Source organism: Grampus griseus, assembly GCF_964374135.1.
Source record: "Grampus griseus genome assembly, chromosome: X".
NCBI lineage: Eukaryota > Metazoa > Chordata > Mammalia > Artiodactyla > Delphinidae > Grampus > Grampus griseus.
Window position 1 is genome coordinate 41802550 of NC_138999.1, and position 23270 is coordinate 41825819.

The 23270-nt window shown below is 41.7% G+C and overlaps 1 protein-coding gene across 1 annotated transcript; it reads right to left on the reverse strand.

Annotated features, from left to right (window-relative positions):
• Positions 1-1178: 1178 nt before the first annotated feature.
• LOC309840035 (U3 small nucleolar RNA-associated protein 25 homolog) lies at positions 1179-22089 on the reverse strand (the record flags this gene model as incomplete). The annotated part of the gene is given in 3 exon segments (XM_082682040.1): positions 1179-2690; positions 2692-3289; positions 21962-22089. Coding segments are annotated over 3 exon segments (2238 nt in total).
• Between the last annotated feature and the right edge of the window lie 1181 nt (positions 22090-23270).

Below are 23270 nucleotides of genomic sequence, written 5' to 3' on the forward strand. Positions count from 1 at the left end.
ATGGCATCTTGGTGTTATTTTAATGTGCATTTTGCTAATTGTAAGTAAGTTTGAGCTTTAAAAATATATTTGGTGGCCATCGTACATCTCTTTTTCTTTTTGTGAATTACCTGTTCATGTCTTCCCATTTTTTAAATTTGTTTTGTATTAAAGTATAGTTGATTCACAATGTTGTGTTAATTTCTGCTGTACAGCAGTGATTCAGTTATACATATACATACATTCTTTTTAAAATATTTTTTCCATTGTTTATCCATTCCATATAATAGCTTGCATATGCTAACCCCAGCGTCCCACTCCATCCCTCCCCCACCCTCCATCCCCCTTGGAAACCACAAGTCTGTCTTCTACGTCTGTGAGTCTGTTTCTGTTTCGTAGATGCATTTGTGTCAGGTTTTAGATTTCATATATAAGTGATATCATATGGTGTTTGTCTTTCTCTTTCTGACTTACTGCACTTAGTATGATAATCTCTAGTTGCATCCCTGTTGCTGAAAATGGCATTATCTCATTCTTTTTGGTGGCTGAGTAGTATTCCATTGTATATATGTACCACATCTTCTTTATCCATTCATCTGTCAATGGACATTTAGGTTGCTCCCACATTTTTAAAATGAGGTTTTTAGGCCCATGTTTCTCAATTTTTAAGAGTTCTTTATATCAGGGATCAGCAAACTAGAACCCATAGGCCAAATCTGGCCCACCACCAGTTTTTATAAATAAAGTTTTATTGAAACACAGCCACACTCATTTGTTTACATATTGTCTATGCTGCTTTCACACTACCCCTGCAGAGTTGGTAGTGTAGATTGAGTCAATTCTTTTCGTTCTTTTTTTTTTTAAGAATTTACCAAGTGTAATAAATTAGAGGTGAAGTCACAACAAAAGAATTTATGGCGTCCAAAAAAATTCACAAGTAGAAGTTTCCTTCTATCAACTTCTCAGAGTCCCATGAGCTCTCCCCTGACCTCTGAAAGATGGGTTTTACCAAAATCTGGTTTACACTGAACTTTTCAGGTATATATGATCTGAAAAGAAAGAAGTATCTGATAAGAACCTGCCTGGTGCTCCTTCCTTGTTGCAGCCCTTCTTTGTGTAAGTGATCAGAATCAGGTCCAAGTGACACAGAACCAAGCATGACATATCACACCAAACACCATTTCCTGTCCAACCAATTCTCATCTCTCTCCAGTAATGAAGAGGTGGACGTTCTTCTTGGACTGCAGCATCTGTGCAGCCCGCTCGACCCCGACCACAGCAGCCAACCTCTGGGCATCGTACTTGGAGTAGAGGACAGTGCAGGTCCAGGCAGCTTCCTCTCCTCTGGTGGTGGCTTGCAGCATGTTACAGACTTCACTGTAGAAGTGGGGATATGTTGGCAGTTCATAGAAAATCAGGTTCCTGATGCCTTTTATTGTGTATCTTTTGTAGAAATGGAAGCGCTCTGTGAGGAGCAGGAACTGCTTCTCTCCTTGAAGGAAGAAGTGTCTGGCCCTGGAGACACCAGACTTCTGGGCACACTCGCAGATATGAGTGAAGTTCAGTTCCTCCTTCCTGAAGTAATTTCGGAGACGCACAAAGTCCAAGTAGGAGGGGACATAGATAAGCGTGTGAGACATGACTGCATCACGATACTGAGGCAAAATCTTGTTGACGAAAAAGTTAAACCTGGCATCAATCACTGAAGCTAGGTTTTCAGCTTCCATCCTCTGGAAGACACGTGGGAGCTGCACCAGGACATGACTGATGCAGCCTGTCATCGGGACGTTCCTCACAGCCACCTGGCCTTGCCCATGGACGCAGTATTTGATGAACACAGAGTTGATCTGGGCATCCTGCAGGGCCCCAGACAGCAGCGTCTGACGATAGTACTTGGACCAATTATTGAGGCTCCACATGCGCACTCGAGAAAAGTCCACCCCATGTGAGTCCAAGGGCAGTAGGTCCATGTGGTTCATCAAATGCAAGACATGCTCCCAGTTCTGCATCAGGTAAATGTCAGCTTGATCAATGATGAGAAGCTCAATAGAAGACAGAAAGTCAAAATCTCTCTTCTTCTCTCCTTCTCCACCAATGATGGTCCTCAAGCCCAGAGGGGAGGCAATGAGGATGTCTGACAAATAGAAGGGGGCATAAAGTCGGATGCTTCTCTGCAGTATTGCCACTCCAGTCCTGAAGTGGTCATCGATGTTGCCGACAAATACAGCTTCATAATCCTCAGGCCTCTTCAGGTTGGGTGGCCTCTCCTCGGGATCTGAGCCATACTCTCCATTAAACCTCTTTTTGTTGCCTACAATTATTTTCTTCTTGCTGTCGCCCTCAAGAAGACTGATGAAGAGCTGTACCACCCGCAAAGCAGCTTCCCGGAATGGCACCACTATCAGCACCTTGGGCCTCGTTAGCCCTTGGTCCCTGAAGTCATCATCATCACCCACCCCAAGTTTCTGGCTTCGGCACCTGCTGTTGTTGGTAAGCACCTGGGCATTGGCTTTGAGGACGTGTCCAGTCCTTTCTGGGTAGAACAGGTCCCGGTAAGAATTCATAATTAAGAAGAGCTCTTTCTGGAGGGGTGTGAAGGGGCTACTTGAATTTGGGGGACCAGAGAGGAACTGGCTGTTGGTCTTGATCCAGGTGGATTCCAGAGGCTTCTGGAGATGAAGTGACTTTAAGTCAATGTCCTTTGGGGGTTTACAGGTTTCCGGTTTCCAACTGTTGAAACCTGGATGAAAAGACAAGCTGGCCCAGGATGGGCCATTTTAGCTGGTGGGTAGTTTTGGGATTTGTGGCAACAGCCTGGATTTCTTTTTCTTTCAGTTCTTTGTTTACATGTTGTGCAAATGGATCTTGTAATGCTTTCAGAGAACAGTTGCCTTCTCTTTCCTCTTCGAGAAAGTTGGTTTCTAGGCTGAAGAGTGACTCATGTTTTGCATCTGTAAACTCCTCTGGGGATTCCTCTGATGTGCCAGGTGGCCCGTGCCCATCTTTTCCCTTAGGGTCAGCAGGTAAGGCCGCATTCTTCTGCATGTCAGTAGACGCTACTGCCGTCTCTTCCTCCACACTGATGTCACTATCGCCATCTTCAAGATTCATTTCTGTCTCATCTATAACACTGTCTTCTTCTTCCTCTTCCTCCTCCTCATCTTCCTTGGAAACATCCTTTAATGTGGCAAGTAGTCTGTTGTAACCAGAAACTTGTTCTGGTTCACTCTCTGCTTCACTTTCAGAACTTGAAGTATCTAAACTCTCTGACAGTTGACAAGTCTGTGGTTTTGCTTCCTTTCTGGAAACCCTTGGAAGGTGGAAAACAGAAGTTCAATGTTTTGAAATAAAAGATTTGGTAAAGCTGTCTTCTCTTGTAACTTAGAAAGAAGATCAGTGGACGAAAGCAGTTCAGGAGCTTGTAGTTCTAAAGAAGTCATGATCCACACCATTGTAAAGAAATCATACCCCAATAAAGATGTTAAAAAAAAAAAAGTCATGATCAAGTGGGGTTTATTCCAGAGACGCAAGGATAGTTCAACATCAGCCCGAGAGGCTTGTCTGCTCACCCGCCGGGGTGGGCGGGGCTGGGAGCTCAATTCTTTTCATTCTTGTTTCTTTATTCTGCTCTGTGGTAGTTATTTCCACTATTTTATCTTCCAGGTCACTTATCCGTTCTTCTGCCTCAGTTATTCTGCTATTGATTCCTTCTAGAGAATTTTGTATTTCATTTATTGTGTTGTTCATCATTGTTTCTTTGCGCTTTAATCCTTCTAGGTCCTTGTTAAACGTTTCTTGTATTTTCTCCATTCTATTTCCAAGATTTTGGATCATCTTTACTATCATTACTCTGAATTCTTTTTCAGGTAGACTGCCTATTTCCTCATCATTTGTTTGGTCTGGTGGGTTTTTACCTTGCTCCTTCATCTGCTGTGTGTTTCTCTGTCTTCTCATTTTGCTTAACTTACTGTGTTTGGTGTCTCCTTTTTGCAGGCTGCACGTTCGTAGTTCCCGTTGTTTTTGGTGTCTGCCCCCAGTGGCTAAGGTTGGTTCAGTGGGTTGTGCGGGCTTCCTGGTGGGGGGACTGGTGCCTGTGTTCTTGTGGATGAGGCTGGATCTTGTCTTTCTGGTGGGCAGAACCGTGTCCGGTGGTGTTTTGCGGTGTCTGGGACCTTATTATGATTTTAGGCAGCCTCTCTGCTAATGGGTGGGGTTGTGTTCCTGCCTTGCTAGTTGTAGGGTGTCCAGCACTGTAGCTTGCTGGTTGTTGAATGGAGCTGGCTCTTAGCTTTGAGATGGAGATCTCTGGGAGAGCTTTCACTGTTTGATATTACGTGGAGGTCTCTGGTGGTCCAATGTCCTGATCTCGGCTTTCCCACCTCAGAGGCACAGGCCTGACACTTGGCTGGAGCACCAAGACCCTGTCAGCCACATGGCTCAGAATTAAAGGGAGAAAGAAAGAAAGAAAGAAAGAGAGAGAGAGAGAGAGAGAGAGAGAGGGAGGGAGGCATGGAAGGAGGGTGGGAGGGAGGAAGAGATAGAGAGAGAGAGAGAGAAAGAAGGAAAGAAAGAAAGAAAGAGAGAAAGGAAGGAAGGAAGGAGAAAAGAAAGAAAAAATAAAATAAAGTTATTAAAATAAAAAATATTAAAAATTTTTAAAAAAAGAAAGAAAGAAAGAAGAGAGCAGCCGAACCAAAAAAACAAATCCACCAGTGATATCAAGCCCTAAAACTATACTAAAAAAAAAACCAAAAGCAAAAAAAAAACGGACAGACAGGCCCCTAGGACAAATGGTAAAAGGAAAGCTATACAAACAAAATCACACAAAGGATACACATACACACTCACAAAAGGAGAAAAAGGAAAAAATATATATATAAAGGAAGAGTAACAAAAGCAATAAAGATATCTACCAATGATAATAAACTCTAAATACTAAACTAAGATAAACATAAAACCAGAAACAAATTAGATGCAGAAGGCAAACTCCAAGTCTACAGTTGTTCCCAAAGTCCACTGCCTCAATTTTGGCATGATTCGTTGTCTATTCAGGTATTCCAGAGATGCAAGTTGATTGTGAAGATTTAATCCACTGCTCCTGAGGCTGCTGGGAGAAATTTCCCTTTCTCTTATTTTTGCACGGCTCCTGGGGTTCGGCTTTGGATTTGGCCCCACGTCTGTGTGTAGGTCGCCTGAGGGTGTCTGTTCTTCGCTCAGACAGGATGGGGTTAAAGTAGCAGCTGATTAGGGGGCTCTGGCTCACTCGGGCCAGGGGGAGGGAGGGGTACAGAATGCGGGGCAAACCTGTGGTGGCAGAGGCCGGCGTGACATTGCAACAGCCTGAGGTGCGCTGTGTGTTCTCCCGGGGAAGTTGTCCCTGGATCGTGGGACCCTGGCAGTGGCGGGCTGCACAGGCTCCCGGAGAGGAGGTGTGGATAGTGACCTGTGCTCGCACACAGGCTTCTTGGTGGCTGCAGCAGCAGCCTTAGCGTCTCATGCCCATCTCTCATGTCCGCACTGATAGCTGCGGCTCACGCTCGTCTCTGGAGCTCGTTTAGGCGGTGCTCTGAATCCCCTCTCCTTGCGCACCCCCAAACAATGGTCCTCCAATACTTCTAGGTAGGTCTCTGGACCTGCTGTGGCACTGTGGGGCCAGCTCAGACTCTGATCTGGCCTTACTCCTGCATGTACTTGTCTCCAAAGTCCACAGTTGCCCCCAAAGTCCACAGCCTCGATTGTGGGAACACTCGTTTTCTCTTCAGATATTTCACAGATTCAGGTTTTACCAAGCCAATTGCAGGGGTTTAATCCGCTGCTCCTGTGGCTGCACGGAGAGATTTCCCTTTCTCTTCTTTGGTCGCACAGCCCCTGGAGTTCACCTTTGGTTTTGGCCCTTCCTCTGCCTGTCAGCCACCCTCAGGCATCTGTTCCTGCCCAGCCAAGAGGGGTGAAAGCAGAGGCTGATTAGGGCTCACTTGCTCACTCAGGCCGGGGAGAGGGAGGGATACAGCTGTCACAGTTGGGGTGTGGGGGGAGTGCCTGCAGTGGCAGAGGCCAGCAGGAAGTTGCTACAGCCTGAGGCATGCCATGCATTCTCCCAGGGAAGTTGGCCCCAGATAATGGGACCCTTGGCAGTGGTGGGCAGCACAGGCTCCCAGGAAGGTATGGGCAGTGACCTGCACTTGCTCCCGGGACCCTCGGCAGCAGCAGCGGCAGCCGTCGCGCCCGCCTCTGGGATCCTAGGTAGCAGCTGCGGCTCGCATGGGTGATGCCCTGCCGTCTGTGAGTGCATGTAGGTAGAAGCTCCTATGGTGGGATTGCCCCTCTCCTTGAGCACCCTGCAACAATGGTCTCTTGCCTCTCAGGAAGGCCTAGGCTTTTTCCCAGACTCCCTCAGTTGTGGTGCACTAGCCCCCTTCAGGCTGTGTTCACGCAGCCAACCCCAGTCCTCTCCCTGGGGTCTGACCTCCGAAGCCTGAGCCTCAGTGCCCAGCCCCCACCTGCCCTGAACAGACAAGCATCTCAGGCTGGGGAGTGGTGGTTGGCACCAATCCTCTGTGCGGGATTCTCTCTGCTTTGCCCTCCGCACCCTGTTGCTGGGCTCTCTTGCATAGCTCCGAAGCTTCCGCCCCGCCACCCCCCATCTCTGCCAGTGAATGGGCTTCCTAGTGTGTGGAAACTTTTCCTCCTTCATGGCTCCTTCCCAGAGGGGAAAGTCCTGTCCCTACTCTTTTGTCTCTGTTTTTTTCTTTTTTCTTTTGCCCTACCCAGCTACGTGGAGATGTTCTTGCCTTTTTGTAAGTCTGAGGTCTTCTGCCAGCGTTCAGTAGGTGTTCATTAGGAGTTGTTCCATGTGTAGATGTATTTTAGATGTATTTGTGGGGAGGAAGGTGATCTCCATGTCCTACTCCCCTGCCATCTTGAAGGTCCTCCTGGAAGTTTTATATTTTTTAATTACAGATTCAATTTCACTTCTAGTGATCAGTCTGTTCAAACTGTGTTTCTGCTTGACTCTGTCTTGGCAGGCTGTATGTTTCTAGAAATTTGTCCATTTCTTCTAGGTTGTCCAATTTGTTGGCATATAACTGTTCACAGTATTCTCTTATGATTTTTTTTTTTTTTTTGCAGTACGCGGGTCTCTCACTGTTGTGGCCTCTCCCATTGTGGACCACAGGCTCCGGACGCGCAGGCTCAGCGACCATGGCTCATGGGCCCAGACGCTCCGTGGCATGTGGGATCTTCCCGGACCAGGGCACGAACCTGTGTCCCCTGCATCGGCAGGCAGACTCTCAACCGCTGCGCCACCAGGGAAGCCCTCTCATGATTTTTTTAATCTCTGTGATATCATTATTATCTCTCTTCTTTCATTTCTTATTTTGTTTATTTGGGTCCTCTCTCTTTTCTTCTTTGTGAGCCTGGCTAAAAGTTTATCAGTTTCATTATCCTTTTGAAAACCCAGCTCTTGGTTTCATTTACCTTTTTGGTTTTTTTATCTCTATTTTTTTACTTCCTCTCTGATCTTTATTATTTCCTTCCTACTTCTGACTTTGGGCTTTGTTTGTTCTTCTTTTTCTAATTCTTTCATGTGGTAAGCTAGGTTGTTTAGTTGAGATTTTTCTTATTTCTCGAGAATGGTCTGTACTGCTATGAACTGATTTTGCTGCATCCCACAGATTTTGGAAAATTGTGTTTTCATTTTCATTTGTCTTGAGGTATTTTCTGATTTCCTCTTTGATTTCATTGTTGACTTTTTTTTTAATAGCATGTTGTTTAGTCTCCACGTGTTTGTTCTTTCCCCCTTTTTTTTTCTGTAGTTATTTTCTAGCTTTTGCCTTTGTGGTCAGAAAAGATACTTGAAATAATTTCTATCCTCGTAAATTTGTTGAGGCTTGTTTTGTGACTTAGTATGTGATCTATCCTGGAGAGCGTTCCATTTGCACCTGAAAAGAATGTGTATTCTGCTTTCTTTGCACGTAGTGCCCTGTAGATATCACTTAAGTCCAACTGGTCTATTGTGTCATTTAGGACCTCTATTGCTTTATTGATTTTCTGTCTCAGTGATCTGCCCGTTGATGTCAGTGGGGCGTTAAAGTCTCCTACTCTTATTGTACTATTGTCAATTTCTTCCTTTATGTCTGTCAGTATTTGCTTTACATATTTAGGTGCTCCTGTATTGGGCACATATATGTTAACGAGTGTAGTATCCTCTTCTTCTATTGATCCCTTTATCATTATATAATGCCCTTCTTTGTCTTTCATTATAGCCTTTGTTTTAAAGTGTATTTTGATACGAGTATGGCTAGCCCTGCTTTCTTGTCATTTCCATTTGCACAAAATAACTTTTTCCATCCCCTCACTTTCATTCTGTGTGTGTTTTCTCACCCTGAAGTCTCTTGTAGGCAGCATGTTGAAGGGTCTTGTTTTTTTATCCAGTCAGCCACCCTGTTTTGTTTGGAGTATTTAGTCCATTGAGATTTAAAGTAATTATTGATAGGTATGTATTTATTAGCATTTAATTCCTTGTTTTCTCATTTTTTTGTAGTTTTTTTGTTCATTTCTTTTTCTTTTTGTGGTTTGATGATTTTCTTTTGTAGTATGCCTGAGTTCCTTTCTTTTTGTTTTTTTGTGTATCTATTGTTGATTTTTGATTTGTGGTTACCGTGGGATTCATATATGTTGACCCATAATTGTATCTACTTGCTATAAACTGATAATCATTTAAGGTCACACACATTCTAAAAGATGTACATTTTTTACTTCCCTCCCCCACATTTTGTGATTTTGATGTTCTATTTTACATGTTCATGCTTATCCTTTTGCTGTTAATTGTAGTTACAATTGCTTTTACAAATTTTTTTGATGTTTTTTAATCTATGTACTGGCTTATTTAAGTGATCATCAATCCTTTTATATATCTGCCTTTCCAATAGATTCTTGCTTCTTTTCTTTTTAGAGAAAACCCTTCAATGTTTCTTTTAGGGAGGTTAATATTGCTGAATTCCTTTAGCTTTTGCTTGTCTGAGAAATTCTTTATCTTTCTTTCTATTCTAAATGGTAATCTTGCTGGGTAGGGTATCCTAAGTTGCAGGTTTTTCCCTTTCAGGACTTGGAATATATCATGCCACTCCCTCTGGCCTGCAAAGTTTCTGAAGAGAAATCAGCTGAGAGCCTTATGGGGGTTCCCTTGTAACTGACTCCATGTTTCTTTGCCGCCTTTAGAGTCCTCTCTTTATCTTTAACTTTTTCCATTTTAATTATGATATATCTTGGTGTGAGTCTGTATGGGTTCATCTTGCTTGGGACCCTCTGTGCTTCCTGTACCTGGATATCTGTTTCTTTCTTTAGGTTTCAGAAGTTTTCAACTATAATTTCTTCAAATACATTTCAATTCCCTTTCCTCTCTTTTCTCCTTCTGGAAGCCCTATAATGCGGATGTTGGCATGTTTTATATTATCCCGTAGATCTCGTATGTTGCTTTCGTTTTCTTTTTCATTTGTCTTTCTGTCTGCTGTTCTAATTGGGTGATTTCCATTTTTCTATCTTCCAGATCAGTTATGTGTTCTTCTGTATCACCTAGTCTGCTGTTAATTCCTCCTAGTGTATTTGTCATTTCAGTTATTTTATTCTTCAGTTCTGCCTGTTTCTTTTTAATATTTTCTTGTTCCTTGTTAAAATTCTCACTGTGTTCATATATCTGTTTCCTTAATTCGGTTAGCATTTTATTGCTAATGCTTTGAACTCTTTAATAATAATAAATAATTTCTGTTTCATTAGTTGTTTTTTCAGGGGTTTTCTCTTGTTCTTTCATCTGAAAAAATTCCTCTGCCTTCTCATTTTGCTTAATTTCCTCTGTCTCTATGAAATTAGGTGAAATAGTTACCTATATCAATCTTGAAGGAGGGTCCTTGTGTGGGAGCATCACAATACTGTCTTCATGTGCCCAGTGGCTTTGATGGGAGAGCTGGATCTGAAGTGAGCATGAATCACATCTTCCCCCAGAGTGTGCTGGTAGCTATCACATTGGTAGAAGGTGGGGCTGGAAATGGAGGGGCTAGAGCCAGGGCCAGATGTGGTCTAGGGCTTCTCCTCTGCTCAGTGGCCAACACCACCCTGTTGGGGGTGGGGGTGGGGGTAGGGGTGGGGGTGGGTCCTAAGTTGCTGGAGCATAAGTCCTAAGAGTCTGGTCTGAGCTGGCTCCATTCCCTCTAAGTGTGTGCTCTCCCGTCTCCCAGCACGGGCACCCTTGTCCCAAAGGGGAGCAGTACTGGAGCAAGAGGAGCTGGAGCAGGTGCTTGGTGTGGGTCAGGGCACAGGCTGTAGCAGTACCAGCACCAGTCACTGTTCTGGACCATTCCTGCAAGTGCCAGCAATGGCTGCCTTCACCTTGTTTAGATGCCATGCTGGGTCTGAGCCAGCTCGGTCCCTCACAACTGTGCACTCCCCTCTGCCATGGTAGCCCTCACCCTAATGCAGAGCTGCACCATGGAGCAAGTGGGGCCAGAGCAGAGGCTTAGCTCAGGCTGGGTCACATGCTGGGTTGGTCATGGGAAACCAGCCAGAGTCCTGGGTAGTTTCAATATGCTTCCCCACCCTTGTTCCGGGGAGTAAGCAAGCATGTGCATGCTCTTCATGAGTGGTGTGTAGGTTTCTTACAGCCCTCCTATTAGTCTCACTGGTTTTCAAACCAGCTCCAGTTTCTTGTCTTCCCCGTGTCAGACCCCAAGGCTGGGTGCTCAATATGTGGCTTGAACTTCTCACTCCCCAGGGAGGACCTCTGAGCCTGTGCAGTCCCCTTCATCTTCTGTGCCCTCTCTCAGGGGTGCATGTCTTGACCTGATTGCTTCTCTTCCCTTCCTAGCTGATTCTGTGTGGATCATTTTTACAGCCATTTTGCCAGTCTCCAGTTTGTTTTCAGTGAGAATTGTTCCACACGTTGATGTATTTTTCATGTGTTTGTGGGTATAGGTGAGCTCTGCATCCTCTTCCTCTGCCATCTTGATCTCCCCTTCTCTCTTCCCTCCTCCTTTTTTCAATCTCCTCTTCTCCTGAACTTTGAAAAACTTTAAGAATGACAGAAACAGGTTTCAAAAAAACTGTTCTGAAAGCTGCAGGCATGAGATTGCACCTGTGATCCTGAGAAGAAGGCATGGAAAACTGGAACAGTCTCTCAACAGTTCGAACCACAAATTTTCAGCAGTTACAGATAAGAAAAATTGCAGCCTGGGACAGACCACAGTCATATGCCCTTCTTGCCCTATATAAATTAATCCTGCCTCAGCTTGGGAAGTTTATCGTTCTTAAGTTTCTAACTGATGCACATCCGTTGAGTAAAATCTTTAAGTACTCTTAGAGTCACAGTTTTTCTCTCGACAGGTTCATTCTGTAATAATAAAGGGGTTAATTCATCAAAAGGACATAACAATCCTGAATGTTTAGGGACCTAATAACAGAGCTTCAAAAAGTGTCAAGAAAAACCTGATAGAACTGCAAGGAGAAATAAATCAATCCACAATTACAGTCCAATATTTCAACACCCTTCTCTCAATAATCACTAGAAGAAGTAAACAGAAGAGAAGAAGTAAGGATATAGAAGACTTGGATAACACTATCAACCAACTTGCCCTCATTGACATTTATAGAGCATATCGGCAGACTACACTTCCTTTACAAGAGCACATGTAACCCATTTACCAAGATAGACCATATTCAGGGTCATGGAACCAATCAAATACATTTAAAAGTATTCATATCATACAAAGTATGGCCTGGGACCAGAACTGAATTAAATTAGACATCAAAACCAGAAAGATCCCTGGAAAATCCCCAAATGTTTTGAAACTAAATTACATACTTCTAAATAATCTGTAGATGAAAGAAGAAATAAAACTTGAAATTATAAGATATTTTGACCTAAATGAAAATGAAAGCACAGAATATAAAAATTGGGGGATTCAGCTAAAGAAATATTTAGAGGTACATTTATAGCACTAAGCATTTATATTAGAAATTAAGAATGCTCTTAAAGCAGTAATCTCAGCTTCCTTCTTAAGAAACAAAAGCTGTACGAGCAAATTAAATCTAAAGTAATTAGAAGAAGGGAAATAATAAAGATCAGAGCAGAAATCAATGAAATAGAAACCAGAAAATCAATAGAGGAAATCAATGAAACCAGAAGCTAGTTCTTTGAGAAGATCAATAAAATTGTGAAACCTCTAACCAGAATGATCAGGAAAAAAAGAGAGAAGACACTAGTCACTAAGATTAAGAATGACAGAGGTGAAATCACTGCAGGTCCTAAAGATGTAAAAAAGGATAAAAGGGAGCACTATTAGCAAAGATGGAGGAGTAAGGATCCCTGGAATTTCACCCTTCCATAAAAGCAATGAAAAAACTGGCAAAATATTGTCAAAATCAACTTTTTCACAACTCTGGAAATCAACCAAAGTTTTTCAGTTACCTGGGAAGCATTTAATCAAGAACATATACTGAATCTCAGTACGAACAGCAAGTTCTGTGGCATTTTAACTTTCCCTACTCCCACCCCCAACTCCCCAGTTCAGTGGCAGACTTGAAAAGACCACATTCCCGGTACCGGTAGGCAGAACGGAGTTATTGCTCTTTCTAAGAGCTGCTATAAACATGGGAGGACAAATATCTCTTTAAGACCCTGCTTTCAATTCTTTTGAATATATATCCAGAAGTGGAATTGCTGGATCATATGGTAGTTCTACTGTTAATTTTTTGAGAAACTGTTAACACTTTTTTCCATAGTGGCTGTACATTTTACATTCCCACTAACAGTGCACAAGGGTTCCAATTTTTCCACATCCTTGCCAACACTAGTTATTTTCTGTTTTTTGATAGTAGCTCTGCTAATGAGTGTGAAGCGGTATTACATGTAGTTTGGATTTGTATTTCTCTAACAATTAGTGATGTTGAGTGTATTTTCATGTGCCTGTTGTCCATCTGTGTGTCTTCCTTGGAAAATGTCTATTCAGGTCCTCTGCCCACTTTTTTTTTTTGGCCGCACTGTGCAGCTTACGGGATCTTAGTTTCCTGACCAGGGATTGAACCCGTGACCCCTTCATTGGAAGCACAAAGTCTTAACCACTGGACTGCCAGGGAAGTCCCATGCCCACTTTTTAATTGGGTTGTTTTGTTGTTGAGTTTTAGGAGTTCTGTATATATTCTGGATATTAATCCCTTATCAGATATACAGTTTGCAATTATTTTCACCCATTTTGTGTGTTGCCTTTTTCACTCTATTGATAGTGTCTTTTTAAAAATTAATTAATTTGTTTTTGGCTGCATTGGGTCTTCGTTGCTGTGCGTGGGCTTTCTCTAGTTGTGGCAAGCCGGGGCTACTCTTTGTTTCGGGGCCCAGGCTTCTCACTGTGGTGGCTTCTCTTGTTGCGGAGCCTGGGCTGTAGGCGCGGGCTTCAGTAATTGTGGCACGTGGGCTCGGTAGCTGTGGATTGCAGGCTCTAGAGCGCAGGCTCAGCGGCCATGGCTCACGGGCCCAGCCGCTCCACGGCATGTGGGATCTTCCTGGACCAGGGCTTGAACCCATGTCCCCTGCATTGGGAGGTGGATGCTTAACCACTGCACCACCAAGGAAGCCCTGATAGTGTCTTCTGATGCACAAAAATTTTTAATTTTCATGAAGTTCAATTTGTCAAATTTTTTTGGTTGTTGTTGTTGCCTATGCTTTTGGTGTCATACCCAAGAAACCATTGCTGAATCTAAGGTTGTGAAGTGTTTGCCCTATGTTCTTAGAGTTTTAGATCTTACATTTAGGTCATGGATCCATTTTGAATTATTTTTTTAACATGGTGTTAGGTAAGGATCCAACTTCATTCTTTCCCATGTGGATATTCAGTTTTCCCAGCACCATTTGTTGAAATGGCTGTTTTTCCCCCACTGATAGCCTTGATAGTACTGATCGCCTTGATAGTCTTGATAGCCTTCTCAAAAATCATTTGATCATATATACAAGGGTTTATTTCTGGATTCTCTGTTCTATTCCATTGGCTTATATGTTTGTCTTTATGCCAGTACCATATTGTTTTGATTACTGTACCTTTGTAGTAAGACTGAAATCAGGAATTGTGAGTCGTCCAATTTTGTTCTTCTTTTTCAAGATTGTTTTGGCTATTCAAGGTCCCTTGAGATTCTATATGAATTTTAGGATTTTTTTTGTGTGAAAAAAAAATTGGGATTTTGATAAGGATTGCATTGAATCTAGATCAGTATTGACATCTTACCTATGTTTTCTAATCTATGAACTTGGGTTATTTTTCCATTTATTTCTGTCTTTATTTTCTTTCAGAAATGTTTTGTAGTTTTCATTGTACAAGTCTTTTAACTTCCTTGGTTAAGTTAATTCCTAAATATTTTTATTCCTTTTGATATTATAAATGCAATTGGTTTTTAAATTTCCTTTTTGGATTGTTCATTGTTAGTGCATACAAATGCAACTGATATTTGTGTGCTGACCTTATGTCTTGCTACTTTGCTGAATTTGTATATTAGTTCTAACAGGGTTTTTTTTTTGGTGTCTCTATGGAATGTAGGGTTTTCTACATATAAGAGCATATTATCTGTGAACAGAGATCATTTTACTTCTTCTTTTCCAATTTATATGCCTTTTATTTCTTTTTCTTGCCTAATTGCTCTGGTCAGGACTTCCACTATTTTGAATAGCAGTAGCAAAGGTGGGCATCCTTGCTTTGTGTCTGACCTTAGAGGAAGTTTTCAGTCTTTTACCACTGAGTATGGTATTTTCTGTGGGTTTTTCATACATCAATCTTACTATGTTGAGGTAGTTTCTTTCAATTCCTAGTTTGTTGATTTTTTTTTATCATGAAAGAGTGTTGAATTTTGTCAAATGCTTTTTCTCCATCAATTGAAATGACCATTTGGCTTTTCGACCTTTCATTTTGTTCAGTTGGTGTATTACACTGTTCAGTTTTCATGTTGAGCCAACCATGCATTCCAGAAATAAATCCCACTTGATCATGTTGTATAATCCTAATATGCTGTTAATTTGGTTTGTTGAATATTTTTGCATCAATGTTCATAAGGGATTTTGGTCTGTGATGGATTTTTTTTTTCCTGTAGTGTCTGTCTGGCTTTGGGATCAGCATAAGGCTGGCTGATTATGAATGAATTATGAATGAATTAGGGAACATTGTCTACTCTTCAATTTTTTATTGAAAAGCTTGAGAAGGAATGATGTTAGTTTTTCTTTAAATGTTTGGTAGAATTCATTGGGAAAGCTATTAGGCCCAGAGATTTCCTTTCTTGGGAGATTTTTGATTACCGATTCAATCTTTTTACTAATTATTGGTCTCTTCAGATTTTCTATTTCTTCATGGTTTAGTCTTGGTAGGCTTTGTTTTTCTAGGAATTTGTCCATTTCATTTAGGTTATCCAATTTGTTGGCATACAATTGCTCAGAGTACTCTCTTTTAATTCTTTTTATTTCTGTAGAATCAGTAGTAATGTACTCACTTTCATTTTTGATTTTAATAATTTGAATCCTCTGTTTCTTTCTTAGTCCATCTAGCTAAATGTTTATCCATTTTGTTGATCTTTTCAAGAATCAGCTTTGGGTTTTGTTGCTTTTCTATCACTTTTCTATTCTCTATTTCATTTTATTTCTAATCTTTATTATTTCTTTCCTTCTGCTAGCTTTGGATTTAATTTTTTCCTCTTTTACAGGTTCCTTAAGCTGTAAAGTTAGATGTTGACTTGAGATCTTTCTTGTTTTTTAATGTGTTTATAGCTATAAATTATCCCTTAGCATTGCTTTCACAGTGTCACATAAGCTTTTCTTTTTCTTAATTTTACTTATTTTGGGGCTGTGTTGGGTCTTCGTTGCTGTGCACAGGCTTTCTCTAGTTGTGGCAAGCAAGGGCTACTCTTTGTTGCAGTGCACAGGCTTCTCATTGTGGTGGCTTCTCTTGTTGCAGGGCAGGGGCTCCAGGCACCAGGCTTCAGTAGTTGCAGCACGCGGGCTCAGTAGTTGTGGTATGCGGGCTCTAGGGTGCATGGGCTTCAGTAGTTGTGGTGCGTGGGCTCAGTATTTGTGGCTCATGGGCTCTAGAGCGCAGACTCAGTAGTTGTGGTGCATGGGATTAGTTGGTCCATGGCATGTGGGATGGTCCTGGACCAGGGATTGAACCCATGTCCCCTGCATTGGCAGGCAGATTCTTAACCACTGCACCACTAGGGAAGTCCTCCATAAGCTTTTGTATGTTATGTTTTCTTTTTCATTTGTCGCTAAGTATTTCCTAATTTCCCTTGTGATTTCTTTATTGATCCATTGGATGCTTAAAAGCGTGTTGTTTAGCTTCCACAGATTTCTGAAATTTCCCGTTTTCTTTCTGTTATTGATCTCTAATTTCATCCCATTGCTTTTATTTTTTTAATATTTTATTTTATTCTTATATTTTACACAGCAGGTTCTTATTAGTTATCTATTTTATACATATTAGTGTATATATGTCAATCCCAATCTCCCAATTCATCCCACCACCGCCCGCACCCCACTTTCCTCCCTTGGTGTCCATACGTTTGTTCTCTACATCTGTGTCTCTATTTCTGCCTTGCAAACCGGTTCACCAGTACCATTTTTCTAGATTCCACATATATACATTAATATACGATATTTGTTTTTCTCTTTCTGCCTTACTTCACTCTGTATGACAGTCTCTAGATCCATCCACGTCTCTACAAATTACCCAATTTCGTTCCTTTTCATGGCTGAGTAATATTCCATTGTATATATGTGCCACATCTTCTTTACCCATTTGATTGTCAATGGGCATTTAGGTTGCTTCCATGCCCTGGCTATTGTAAATAGTGCTGCAATGAACATTTGGGTGCATGTGTCTTTTTGAATTATGGTTTCCTCTGGGTATATGCTCAGTAGTGGGATTGCTGGGCCATATGGTAATTCTATGTTTTGTTTTTTAAGGAACCTCCATACTGTTCTCCACAGTGACTGTATCAATTTACATTCCCACCAACAGTGCAAGAGGGTTCCGTTTTCTCCACACCCTCTCCAGCATTTGTTGCTTGTAGATTTTCTGATGATGCCCATTCCCATTGTTTTTAGAAAAGATACTCTGTATGATATCTAACTTTTAGAAAATATTGAGATTTAATCTGTGGCCTAACATGTGGTCTATCCTGGAATATGTCCCATGTACACTTGTGAAGGATGTGTATTCTGCTGTAGTGGGTAGAGTGTTCTGTATATGTCTGTTAGATTGAGTTTGTTTACTGTGTTGTTCATGTCCTCTGTTTCCTTAGTTATCTCTTGTCTGGTTGTTGTATTCATTATTGCGAGTAGAGTATTGAAGTCTCCAAGTATTATTGTAAAACTATCTATTTCTCCATTCAATTCTGTCAATTTTTGCTTCATATATTTTGATGTTCTGTTATTAGGCATGTAAATGTTTATAATTGTTATATATTCTCACTGCTTTGAACTTTTTATTAATATATAATGTCCTTCCTTGTCTCTTGTCAAGAGTTTTTGACTAAAAATTTATTAGTCTGATATTTGTATAGCCATCCCTGCTCTCTTTTGTTTATTATGCATGGAATAACCTTTTACATACTTTCACTTTCAGCCTATTAGTGTTCGGGGATCTAAAATGAATTTCTTGTAGACCCCATACAGTTGGATCACTTTTTTGAAAAAAATCCTTTCTGCCAATCTCTATCGTTTGATTGGAGAGTTTAATCCATTTACGTTAAAGTAATTACTGATAAGGAGGGACTTACTTCCACTTTGGCATTTGTTTTCTGTATGTCTTTTAGCTTTCTGTCCCTCCTTCCCTGCAACACTGTCTTCCTTTGCGTTTAGTTGTTGGGTTTTTTTTTTTTTTTTGATAATGAAATTTTAAAATTCCTTTCTTATTTCCTTTGGTGTATATTTTATAGCAATTTTCTTTGTGGTTACCATGGGGGTTTCATTTAACATCCTAAAGTTATTACACTCTAATTTGAATTTACACCAGCTTAATTTCAGTAACATATACAAATTTCTCCTTTAATAGCCCCATCCCCACCTCTTTCAGTTGTTGATTTCACAAAATTACTTCTTTATACATTGTGTGTTCAATAACTTAAGTTAATAATTTTTAAAGAATGCATTAGCCTGTCAAATTATGAAGATAACAAAATGTGGAGTTACAAACCAAAGTTATAATTATAGTAGCTTCTAGATTAATAATTGCTTTTTTAAATGTAGTAGTCTCTTAAATCATGTAGAAAACAAACAGTGTGGTTATGCACCGTTGTTACAATAATGCTGCCTTTTATAATTGCCCATGTATGTACCTTTACTGAGATCTTTATTTTTTCATATGGCTTCAAGTTACTCTCTATTGTCCTTTCATTTCAACCTTCAGGACTCCCTTTATCATTTCTTTTTTTTTTTAACATCTTTATTGGATGTATAATTGGAGTGTTGGAGTATATTGGAGTATATTGGAGTATAATTGCTTTACAATGGTGTGTTGGTTTCTGCTTTATAAGAAAGTGAATCAGTTATACATATACATATGTTCCCATATCTCTTCCCTGTTCCGTCTCCCTCCCTCCTGCCCTCCCTATCCCACCCCTTTATGTGGTCACAAAGCACCGAGCTGATCTCCCTGTGCTATGCGGCTGCTTCCCCCTAGCTATCTATTTTACGTTTGGTAGTGTATATATGTCCATGCCACTCTCTCACTTTGTGAAGACTATTTCTTAAAATAAACCTTAAAACTTTGGTTTTTATAACATCCAATATATGAATCACCAACAACTGTTGTAGGAACACTGTGCTGGGAGTCCTTCACACTCCAGCATTGCCTTAACTGTCTAGTAGAGGAGAGAAACCTGAAACCCACACAGTGACACAAAGCAGAATGACAGGTGTGTTGTGAGAATACTGAAAAAGGAGGAGCAAGGGGTTTGGGGAAGTCTTCCCAGTGGGGCAGGCACCTGAGCTTAACGTTGAAAGATAAGCAGAAAGTTGACAGGCAAAAGCAGACAAATACAAAACAGACAAGTACAGGCAACTCTCCCCCATCCTTTATAATTCCAAGGTTAAAATAAGAGGAACACCACTCACTATTATAACTATTTCCACAAGTGCATTCAGAAGAGAAGCAGGTCACTTGGTTGGAAAGGAAGTAGAGGGAACTTCCCAGATGGTGATGCCAAAGCTGAGTCTTGAAGGGTGAGCAGGACTAAGCAAAAGAGAAGGACAAGCCTGAGCAAAGGCCTGGAATGTGGAAGCCCATGCTGCATTGACAAGAGAGTGACTATCCAGGATGTCCTGAGTGTTTGACACCTGGAGGGCCTGGGAAGAGGATTTGTCTATCACAGGAAAGTGGGGCCCTGTCATAGAGAACTTTGATGGGCACACCACAGAGTGGAGAACTGATTCTGAATACCCTGGGAATCCAGGGAAGATTCCCAAGGAGAATGGTGACATAATTTTTTCATCTGTGGCCCTTTGGGAAGACAACCCTGGAGGCAAAATGGATTAGCCAGCCACATGTCAGAGGTGGGAGTTCATTATAATGTAAAATACAGGAAACCTGAACTAGGGCTTTGGAACTGGGAATGAAAGAAATCAGCAGTAAAGAGACAGGAGATATTGGAGAGGTAGGTCTGAAGTCAGAGGTGAAGAGCAAAACGCTGTCCGAGATTCTTTGAATGAGCCACAGTGATGAAAAATAACTCAAAGGGAAGTTAAAAGTTTAGCTGGGACAAAACAAGTAGTGCTTATAAACATTCACAGCCATAGAGAGGTAGTAATGCTTTCTTTAGAGCTCGCAGACTACTTCTTAGTTCAGCTCGAATTTCTCACCTCTTGCCCCAATGCCTAAACTGGATTTGATAAAAACTGTGAAGATTTAGCAGGGGATACTGTTGTAGTTTATCTTATGACAGGGCCGAAAGTAAGCTCATCACACGAGATGAACTGTGCCGAAGCACAGCAGTAGAGGGCTGCCGCTCGCTCAGGCAAAACAGCCCCGTCTGTCCTGCTGTGGTAGCTTTTATTAAAGCATTATCTACGTTTACATTTTAAGACTTGTTTTCTTAACATTTCAGAAATGCCAAAGCAGCAACCTATGTTTTTATTAATTATACAAGCAATAATTGGCTTTCTTGAAAACATGCCGTGCTTCGTCCTTGAGCGCAAAAGCAGCACAAAGTTCCCACCATTATTTTGATTATACTGAAGTAGCACAAGGACATTTCCTTGCGTTCCCACCACTCTGATTATACTGAGGACATCTCATGGATCAGTGCCCAAAGCACTCAATGCTTCTTCGCAGGCTCCCGGTTTGCCGGGGGGGGGGGGGGGCGGGGGGCTCAAAGCATTCAGGACTGTTCACAGCTCTGGGTTATTCGCATGCCCCCAGTTTGCCGGGGAGGGGGGGCTCAAAGCAATCAGGACTGTTTGCAGTTCTGGCTTATTCGCCAGCCCCCAGTTTGCTGGGGGGGGGGGGGCTCATGGGTCACGTCTCCTTTCCATGTCCTCAGTTATTCCATTACAGGATACTGTCTTTAGAGGCTAGGCTCGAACCAGGACAATAGCTTCTTAACAGCAACTTCTTAACATTTTTGAACTTTGCTTTTCTACATGATGATTAGTTAGATGCAACTCTAGTGTAAATTACAGCATTTATTTGCTCTTATCTTCAAGGAATAATATGCAGCCAGATAAATTGCAGTAATTTGCCACTTTGCAACAACACCAGGCAAGGCACCTGATCATCAGTAGCTACTGGACACTCGTGTGTCATGTGTAAGCAGGGCACTGCACAACCAGTAGTGAGCAAGACCAACATTGTCCCTGCCTTCATTTCTAGTTGAGGAAAATGGGTGTGACAAAACAGGTGTGAGGGGTTCAGACAATGCCTCCATTTACTTCTTAATTTCAAGATTAAAATAAAAGAAACATTCCTGCTATATAATTATGTCCACAAATTCATTCAGAAGAGAGGCTGGTCATCCAGATGGAAAGGAAGCAGAGAGAGCTTCCCAGACGGTGATGCCAAAGCTGAGTCCTGAAAGGTGAGCAGTGTGATTGTAATCTTTCACAATGATAATGTTTTTTTCTATTTGACTTTTGTTTTACTTTTACTAATATATTTTTCTTTATTTTCATTTTACATCATTTTAATCATGTATTATATAAGATTGGAATTTTTACATGTTCATGGTGAATCAAATCATTATAGAATGACCATTTGAACCCCAATTAATACTTTTTGTCTTAGTATTTTTAGTCTGATATTAATATAATTGACCTTGCTTTATTTTGATTAGCATGTACCTGGCAAATTTCCTTCCATCCTTTTATTTCAAACGTTTCTGTAGCCTTATGATTTGCCAGGTTTGGCATAAACAGCATATGGCTAGACTTGTTAATTTTCATCCAAAATGACAATCTCTGACTTTAACTGGAGAGTTTACCCCATTGACAATTTTTTATTACTGATTATGTAATAAAGTATAAATTTCAAATATGAACTTATTACTACCTTCTTACATTTTTCTATTTTTCCTGCCTTTCCATAAATCTTTTTCTACTTTCTCGACTTCTAAAAGCTGATTTACTTGTTTTTCTTTGTTTTTCTCATTGCCTACCTCATGACTGAAATAGCAGATAGTAAAATGGTACGAATATGAAATTATTCAAAATAATCGGAAATGATAAAGGGATCAATTTTCCTGCCACATACAATAATGCGGTGAAGATCACCCTGATGTGTGAAACAGGGAGGCACTGGTGTCAAAAGAAACAAGTGTATCCTTCATGGCGCACAGAACAGCGTGTACTCAACTATTGTTTCACTGTAACCATTTGTTTCAAACTTTGGGCTGTACAGCAGCTCGGATATTAAGGGTCTGGAGCAAGTGCAAACACAGTACTCTCGGGAAGGGGTGGCGCTAAGGTCGATACCGGACCGGAAGTCGCTTTGCTGCCGTTTTTACCTCAGCTGCCTTGAAGCTCTCCTCCGTGTAGCGCCTTCCGGGCGCTGAGGTATCTTGTGAGGGCTTTGAAGACGGAGGGGTGGGTGAGGGTGTCATCGAAGGGGATTTGGGGGTTGATAATGGGTGTCTTTGGAGGCAGTATGGGGACTTGTTCGAATTTGAGTTGAGCGCTCAGATCATTATTTTCTGTCTTCTTATATTGTCAGCTGAGACCACAGTTGGGTATGTATTGTTTTCGTTAAGCTCTAAGTATTTTCTAATTTCCGTTATTATTATTTTTTTTACCAAGAGTTTAGAAATGCCTTTTCAATTTTCAAAAGTTAAGGCTTTTGTTTCTAACGCGACTTCTCTGTGCCCTGTGTGATGCTTATTCATTGGAAAGTGTTCAGACTTCCTTTAAGACTAAGGCCAGGGTGAGTTTTTATTAATATTGCATCTGTAGCTCGAAACTAGTATGTGTTCTCTGGTTGATAACTGTCTTAACCAAAACGTGTGTATTCTTTGTGTGTGTGCTTGCTCTTTTAATCTTTGAGAGTAATGATTTGCGTGTGTGTGCAAATGCACGCAAACATTTAAAAACATTTGTATATTTATATATTTTAGCAGGCGTTACTGGGTTCAGGTAGGAGTAGTTTTCAGAATAAAGACTGTCAAATTATTCTAGGTGAGTGAGTCAGGGCAGACAGCGCACAGCGTGGCACGTGCAAGTGGGGGAGGGGGCAGGGCTTGGCATGGCTCAGCATGTGAGAGGTAAGGCAGAGCAGAGTATGTACAGGAAGTGGGGAGGGGTATATGAGGCTGAGAGTCTGGGAGGCGGGCAGGGCCTGGCAGCGCATGGGACCCACAGGGCTGGGAGCCTTAAGGCAAGACAGAGTGTGTCCAAGAAGGCAGAGTCAGGCATGTGGAGCCTGGAGAGACTAGGCAGACTGGGCGGGACAGAAAGGTGGGCGGAGCATGTCTGAGGGGCTGGGCCGGCTGGGCAGAGGAGGCTTGTCTGGGACCATGGTGTAGGGCAAGCAGGGTAGCAGGTGTGTCCTGGAGGGTGGACAAGGCAGGCTGAGCCCTCTAAGTGTAAGGAGGTGGAGTCTAGCTTTTCTGGGTGGATATGCAGGGCCTTATGAATTCGACTGGGCAAGATGCAGCCAGATGGACTAGCCAAGTGTGTCTGGATAAGGTGGGCAAGCAGGGCCAGGTGGTGCCAGTCATTCCCAGGCAGGCAAGACCTAGTGCATCCAGGCAGGTGCTGTGGGCCCCAGCCACAGTGGCCAGAGGGTGAG